Source organism: Dipodomys spectabilis, unplaced genomic scaffold (assembly GCF_019054845.1).
Source record: "Dipodomys spectabilis isolate Male_0828 unplaced genomic scaffold, ASM1905484v1 ptg000087l, whole genome shotgun sequence".
Taxonomy (NCBI): domain Eukaryota; kingdom Metazoa; phylum Chordata; class Mammalia; order Rodentia; family Heteromyidae; genus Dipodomys; species Dipodomys spectabilis.
Genome location: NW_024870764.1, coordinates 161,756 through 170,032, shown reverse-complemented (window position 1 = coordinate 170,032; position 8,277 = coordinate 161,756). Strand labels below are relative to the sequence as shown.

At 44.3% G+C, this 8,277-nt stretch overlaps 1 protein-coding gene across 1 annotated transcript; it reads right to left on the bottom strand.

The window, feature by feature from the left end:
• Nucleotides 1-1,632: 1,632 nt before the first annotated feature.
• LOC122111713 (coiled-coil domain-containing protein 54-like) lies at nt 1,633-2,601 on the bottom strand. The gene has a single exon (XM_042684440.1). The coding sequence runs from the start codon at nt 2,599-2,601 to the stop codon at nt 1,633-1,635; it is 969 nt and encodes a 322-aa protein (XP_042540374.1).
• Nucleotides 2,602-8,277: the final 5,676 nt, after the last annotated feature.

Below are 8,277 nucleotides of genomic sequence, written 5' to 3'. Positions count from 1 at the left end.
AATTGACCACCAGAAAACTGAAAATGGAGCTGTGGCTCAAAACAATAGAGCACTTCCTTTGAGTGAAAGAACTCAGGGACAGCACCCAGGCACTGAGTTCAAGTCCCATGGCTGACAAAAAAAGCAAAAGAAACAAATCAGAAAGTGTCAGACTTCCACTTTAAACTATCAGCAATTAATTTCAAAGCCCATAAAGTACCCCCAAATACAAAATGGAGCTTGACAGTATTTCTGTTCATGAAAATGTAAAAATTACCCAGAGCCATATTCAGCCTTTCCTCTTCTTGCCTATCTGGTAGAGATGAAGCTAAAGTTGAAAGAAAAATCTCATTTTTGTAATTAATAGTTTTCATGAAACAAGATGTCATTTCAATCCCTGTCATTTTCATATTGTGTAACTTCAGTACTCTTGATAGTATGTATCTTTTTCACTCTATGCTGTCTTTATTTGTGTGTGTGTGTGTGTATGCTGTTCATGGATCTTGAACTCAGGGCCAGGTCTTGACCCTGAACTTTTTGCCCAAGGCTAGTGTCCTATCACTTGAGCCACAGCTCCATGTCTGGCTTTCAATGATTAATTGTAGATAAGCGTCTTTTTTAGTTTCCAGCCCTGGGCTGACTTGGAACTACAATCAGCAGATCTCAGCCTCCTGAATAGCTAGGATTACATATGTGAGCCACCAGCATTGAGCTAGGCAGTCTCTTTTATCACAAATTTTATCTACAAAAGCCACTAGACAAAGAATATACAAAACTGATTCTGGCTGGATGCCAGTGGCTCTTGCCTGTAATTCTAAATACTTAAGAGGCTGATTTGAGGATCATAGTTCAAAGTCAGACTGAGCAAAAAGTCTTTGAGACTCTATCTCCAATTAACCAGCAAATTTGGGACTAGAGACATGGTTCAAGAGGTATAGCACTATGCTGGCCACTGGTGGCTCATGCCTGTAATCCTAGCTACTCAGGAGGCTGAGATCTGAGGATCACAGTTTGAAACCAGCCCAAGCAAGAAAATCTGTGAGACTCATCTCCAATTAACCACTGGAAAACCAGAAGTGGCACTGTTGCTCCAAGTGGTAGAGTGCTAGCCTTGAGCAGCAGAGCTCAGGGACAGCACTCAGGCCCTGAGTTCAAGCCCCACAACCTACAAATTAGTATAGCCCTACTTGTAAGCAAGAAAGCTGAGCAAGAGTGAAAGGCCCTAAGTTCAGCCTCTAGAGCCAACACACACACACACACACACCCATACACACACATCCATACACACACACACAATCCTATATACACACTCACATGCAAACACATACATACACATAAAATCCTGTCTTGGAGGATTCCATGTGTTTCATATTTCCTTTGAACCTTACATTATTTGCTCCCAGTTACATATGAAAATAGGCACAAAGGTGAGTCCTCATGAATTGGCTGTGAGAGGACATGAACACACACAGAAAGTGGCTCACAATAGTTCAATGGGATGCAGTGTCTGAACTTACTGTGGATGTGTACGAACCTCTCAGACAGTGGGCCCACAGGATGCAAGCTACCACAGAGTTCACAGACACTACAAAGATACATGCTTGGAGCAAACCCATTGCATTTATTTTCTGCCAGGCCAAGGAGAACCTACAGTCAAGTTACTTCTACTTCTGAGAAGCCAAAACGGCAGTAAAAGTAGTTCACAACAGAGAGACAGATTTTGGTCAGGTTTTCAATAAATCCACTGGAGACAGATTCTCTCTGGGGTGTGATTAGTGGCTCCTCGGGCTGTTCGGTTGGTCTAGATAGAAGCCACTGGACAAAGTCATCCAATTTGGTGGCATGGAGGAAAAATCTCCACTTTCCCCCCTGAACAAATGTTAGCTTGATCCATGTTCCGAAGTCTGGGTAAATGTAAATATTTGATTTTGCCTTTTGTAAGTTTCTTGATGTATTTTCTCGGTTACTTCTCTTTGGAGTTTTAACTTTAGGAGAAATTGTGCTTTCTTCCAGACCATGAGTAGATTTTGGAATGGGAACTTCCTCAGCAGATGTTTCTGAATCTGTAGAAATTGATGTATTCTTCTGAGCGTATGGCTGTACAAGTTTTTGAAACAGTTCTATGATTTTTCCCCCTGCCTCTTCCTCTGGAACTTCTAAACAGTGTACATTAGAGCATGAATTCCAGTTTTCTAGTTCTGTCAACTTCTTCTTTAAAACATCAATATTTTCCTTCATGGAGAGGATATTATTGGTGATGGTGTCTTGTTTGTCTTCATTAGCATTCATTCTGGTTTGTAGGATCTCCATCTGCTTATGATAGTGGTCAATCTTTTTCTGGATTTTTGATATCACAATGGCCATGCCAGTTACTTGATGGAGAAGATCACATTGGGATGTTTTAATATCTTGAAGTACTTCCGTAATATGCTTTTCTTCATCCAAACTGAGTTCATCTTCGTCACTCTCGTGGGAACTCACTGTTGGATATCTAGCTGAGCACTGGTGTCGAATGTTACATTTTTGGCGGATGTTTTCAAAAGACTGTCTGATCTTGGAGAGATTTCTATTCCACAGGGACCCAGCAGCAGCTCTGACCCTTCTGGTGTAAAGTTTGTACATTTTTCATTCTGAAACAAGACACAAAGTGTTAGTAACTGTGAATACCATCCTACAAAAGAAGTAATGTTGGCAAGAACTGGCCTTTCTCTTACTATTTTCTTGATTTTCCCCCAGTAACATCATAAAATACGGCGTACAGAACCTCAAAAGTGGAGATGGGTGCCCTTTGGTACTTGGCTCCTTCTAAAGCAACCCAGCCTAAGGAGCTCAGTGAAATAATGGTCAGCCTTATAGGGCTGGGCTGTGGTAACTGTCGACTCAATGCTGATGTCACAATGGCTCCTGGCTGAGCACAGAAGTAGGCATAGCACAGAGGAAAAAAATTTTTTTTTTTTGGGGTCCGGTCATGGGGCCTGAACTCTGGGCCTGGGCGCTGTCTCTCAGCTCTTCAGCTCAAGGCTAGCGCTCTACCACTTGAGCCACAGCGCCACTTCCGGCTTTTTTCTTTTTGCTTATGTGGTGCTGAGGAATCGAACTCAGGGCCTCATGCATGCAAGGCAAGCACTCTACCCACTGAGCCACTTTCCCAGCCCCACAGAGGAAAATTTTTGTCACACTCTTGTTTTTTTTTTTTTTTTTTGTCGGTCATGGGGCTTGAACTCTGGGCGTGGGCGCTGTCCCTCAGCTCTTTAGCTCAAGGCGAGCTCTCTACCACTTGAGTTACAGCGTCACTTCCGGTTTTCTGGTGGTTTATTGGAGATAATAGTCTCACAGTCTCTCCTGCCCGGGCTGGCTTTGAACCGCAATTCTCTGATCTCAGCCTCTGGAGTAGCTAGGATTACAGGCGTGAGCCACCAGCGCCCGGCCACACTCTTGTTTTTTTTCCACTTATGTCAAAGAGCTTTTTTTGTTTTGATTTTTTGTCAGTCCTAGGACTTAGACTCAAGGCCTAGGTACTGTCCTGAACCTCTTTGGGCTCAAGGCTAGTGCTCTACCACTGGAGCCACAGCATTACTTCCAGCTTTGTCTGAGTAGTTTATTGGAGGTAAGAGTCTCATGAACTTTCCTGCCCAGGCTGCCTTTGAACTGCGATCCTCAGATCTCAGACTTCTGAGTAGCTAAAATTATAGGTGTAAGCCACTGATGCCTGGTTTGTAGTGCATTTATTTTATTTATTTTTTTTGGGGGGGGGCCGAATTCTGGGCCTGGGCGCTGTCCCTCAGCTCTTCAGCTCAAGGCTAGCGCTCTACCACTTGAGCCACAGTGCCACTTCCAGCTTTTTTCTTTTTGCTTATGTGGTGCTGAGGAATCGAACTCAGGGCCTCAGGCATGCAAGGCAAGCGCTCTACCACTGAGCCACCTTCCCAACCCTGTAGTGCATTTAAAAATATAAAGTAGCCAGCTGGGAAGGTGGCTTAGTGGTAGAGTGCTTGCCTAGCATGCATGAAGCCCTGGGTTCAATTCCTCAGTACCACATGAACAGAAAAAGCCAGAAGTGGCGCTGTGGCTCAAGTGGTAGAGTGCTAGCCTTGAACAAAAGAAGCTCAGGGACAGTGCCCAGGCCCTGAGTTCAAGCCCCAAGACTGGAAAAATAATGAAAATAGTTGCTGGGTGCTGGTGACTCAGGCCTGTAATCCTAGATACTCAGGAGGCTGAGGTCTGAGGATCACAATTCAAAGCCAGCCCAGGCAGGAAAGTCCATGGACTCTTTGTTTTTTTTTTTTTTTTTTTTTTTGGGGGGGGGGTCCAGTCGTGGGCCTGAACTCGGCCTGGGCGCTGTCCCTCAGCTTTTCAGCTCAAGGCTAGCGCTCTACCACTTGAGCCACAGCTCCACTTCCGGCTTTTTCCCTTTTTGCTTATGTGGTGCTGGGGAATCAAACCCAGGGCCTCATGCATGCAAGGTAAGCGCTCTACCACTGAGCCACCTTCCTAGCCCATCCATGAGACTCTTATCTCCAATAAACCAACAGAAAACCAGAAGTGGCACTGTGATTCAAGTGGTAGAATGCTAGCCTTGAGCTGAAGATCTGAGGGACAGTGCCCAGGCCCAGAATTCAAGCCCCATGACTGACAAAACAAAAACAAAAATAAAAACCACCCTGTGACATTCCATTATTTCAGTGAAGCACATAGGCTTCACACATAGGCTTGCTGATCACCATTTTTGTTTCGTTTTGTTTTTGTTTTTTGTTGGTCCTGGGGCCCTGAACTCTGGGCCTGGGCACTGTCCCTGAGCTCTTCAGCTCTAGGAGAGAGCTCTACCACTTGAGCCACAGCACCACTTCCAGTTTTCTGGGGGTTAAATGGAGATAAGACTCTCATGGACTTTTCCTGCCCCTGGCTGACTTTGAACCTCAATCCTCAGATCTCAGCCTCTTGAGTAGCTAGGATTACAGATATGAGCCACCTGCGCCAGGTTCTCTTTTTTTTTTTGTTTGTTTGTTTGTTTTGGTCAGTCGTGGGGCTTGAACTCTGGGCCTGGGTGCTGTCCCTCAGCTCTTCAGCTCAAGGCTAGCGCTCTACCACTTGAGCCACAGTGCCACTTCCTTTTTTTCAATTGTTTCTTTTTGTTTTGTTTTCATTTTTGTTGTTGTTGTGTTTTTATTTTTGTTTTTTTGCTAGTCCTGGGGCTTGAACTCAGTGCCTGATCCCTGTCTCTGAGCTTTTGCTCAAGGCTAGCACTCTACCACTTGAGTCACAGTGCCACTTCCCACCTTTTCTGCTTATGTGGTACTGAAGAATTGAACCCAGGGCTTCATGCATGCTAGGCAAGCACTCTACCACTAAGCCATATTTCCAGCCCAGAATAGTCTTGGTGGATATTTTGTTTGTTTTGTCAGTTATGGGGCTCAAATAATGTCTTAGTATAGTATTATTTTAAAATTTTTGTGTGAGAAGGTCCTGGGCTTGAACTTGGCCTTGGTGCTATGCCTGAGCCTTTTTACTCAAGGCTAGCACTCTACCATTTGAGCCACAGTACCACAGTGCCACTGCTAGGCAAGCACTCTACCACTAAGCCACCATCCCCACCTGAATACGATGTCACCCTTTCATTTGTTTCCCCCCAGTTTCCCACTCCTGTCCCTGCCCATAAGTTTCACAGTTCATTTCACATAATGTATACTGAATGCCATAACCACATTTGTTCACCCTTCCTCTCCCCATTTCTGTGTTTCCCCTTTACTCCCCACAAAAAGCAATAACACCAACAATAACAACAACAACAATAACAACGAAACGCACGACCACACCAAGCTGTTTTGATGTAGGAATGTGTGATAAAAGGCAGGGTTTGATGTCAAGTTATTCTAGGATAAATGTTTTTCTTTGTTCTCACACCTGGCACGCTTAATCACTCTTGGTGTTGTCCTTTTATCACTTGGGCTCAGGGTCTCAAGATTGATCTGCTCATTAAATTTTGATCATGGATGTTTGGAAATCTCTTCAAAAAAAGAATGCATTCTATCATACATATTTTCTTTTCTTTTTGTTGGTCGTGGGGCTTGAGCTCTGGGCTTGGGCGCTGTCCCTGAGCTCTTTTTCTCAATGCTAGCGCTCTACTACTTAGAGCCACAGCTCCACTTCCAGTTTTCTGGTAGTTAATTGGAAGTAAAGAGTCTCACAGTCTTCAAAGTGAGCCCTCTACTGCTTGAGCCACAGTGCCACTTCCGGTTTTCTATTGATTTATTGGAGATAAGAGTCTCACGGACTTTCCTGCCTAGGCTGGCTTTGAACCATAATCCTCAGATCTCAGGCTCCTGTTTTCTTTTTCTTTGTACTAATTCTGCAGTTTATGGAGTATAAGGCAAAAAAGATAATGCTTGTGTTTCTAATAGAGCTGCTCATTCAAAACGTGTTGCTGAATTCCTGGTTGCTCTTTATTTAATGTCAGTTGTGGGGCTAGAACTCAGGGCCTGGACACTGTCCCTGAGCTCTTTTTCTCAATGCTAGCGCTCTACCACTTAGAACCACAGCTCCACTTCCAGTTTTCTGGTAGTTAATTGGAAGTAAGAGTCTCACAGTCTTTCCTGCCTTGGTTGGCTTTGAATTGTGATCCTCAGATCTTAGCCTCCTGAGTAGCTAGGATTGCAGGCATGAGCCACCAGCATCTGGCCTGGCTGTTATTTACTGTGCCTCATTTTCCCTAATCTATCTTGACCAAGAAAAAAAATATGAGATCTGAGGATCACGGTTCAAAGCCAGCCCGGGCAGAAAAGTCCGTGAGACTCTGATCTCCAATAAACCACTAGAAAACCGGAAGTGGCGCTGTGGCTCAAGAGGTAGAGCACTCGCCTTGAGCAGAAGAGTGCAGGGACAACACCCAGGCCCAGAGTTCAAGCCCACAACCTACTAAAAACAAAAAAAAAAAAAAAGAAAGAAAAAAATAAGAAAAGAAAATGTTTTTTTTTGCCAGTCCTGGAGCTTGAACTCATGGCCTGGGGACTCTGTCCCTGAGCTTCTTTTGCTGAAGGCTAACACTCTACCACTCTACCATTTGATCCACAGCACCACTTCTGGCCCTTTCTGTTTATGTGGTACTGAGGAGTCTAATCCAGAGCTTCATCTATGCTAGGCAAGCACTCTATCACTAAGCCACATTCCCAGCCCAAAAACAAAACTTTTTTGTTGTAGACTGGCAATTTATTTATTTGTATTAGCATATATTAGTTGTACGAGGAAAGAGAGATGCCATTGTGACATTTCCACACTAGTAAGTAGTGTATTCTATCAACCTCACCCCTTATCACCCTCCTTTATCTCCTCCCCCTTTAAAACAATTCAACAGGTCTCATTGTTCTACTATATGTTATCATATAGTAGAGTGTTTGCCTAGCATGCATAAAGCCCTGGGTTCCATTCCTCAGTACCACATACATAGAAAAAGCTGGAAGTGGTGCTGTGGCTCAAGTGGTAGAGTACTAGTCTTGAGCAAAAAAAATTTAGGGACAGTGCCCAGACACTGAGTTCATGCCCCAGGGCCAGAACACACACACACACACACACACACACACACACACACACACACACACACACACACACACACACACACACACACACACACACACACACACACACACACAGAAAGCCAGAGGTTGGGGTAAGTGAGATTCTAGTGGTACAACTCTAGCCTTGCATGGAAAACCTAAAGGGCAATGCCTAGGGCATGAGTTCAAGTCCAAGTACTGGCACAAAAACTACAAAGTGTCCCTATGGATATTAAAACATCAAGTAAACTCTAGTGGCTATTTGAATGAAAAAAAGTAGACAAGCTGGAAGAAAGGGAAAGAAAGAAAGAAAGAACGAAAGAAAGAAAGAAAGAAGGAACAAAAGAAAGAAAGAAAGAAAGAAAGGAAGGAAGGAAGGAAGGAAGGAAGAAGGAAGGAAGGAAGGAAGGGAAGGAAGAGAAGGAAGGAAGGAATGCAATCAGGCAGGCAGGCAGGCAGGTAGGGCACCGGCAAGTCAGACCTGTAATCCTAGCTATTCATGAGGCTGAGATCTGAGGTTGCTGTTTGAAGGAAAGTTCATGAGACACTTACCTCCAATAAACTACTCCGAAAAAGCCAGAAGTTGTGCTGTGGCTTAAGTGGTAGAATGCTAGCTTTGAACAAAAGAAGCTCAGGGACAGTGCCCAGATGCTGAGTTCAAGCCCTAGGAAGAACAAAAGAAAGATACTCAGAATTGCAGCTTGATGCCAGCCCTAGCAGAAAAGTCTGGGAGATTGTAACCAGTACTGGC

Excerpts from the sequence above, each read along its gene's own strand:
- LOC122111713 (XM_042684440.1), bottom strand. The coding sequence starts at position 2,601 with ATGTACAAACTTTACACCAGAAGGGTCAGAGCTGCTGCTGGGTCCCTG.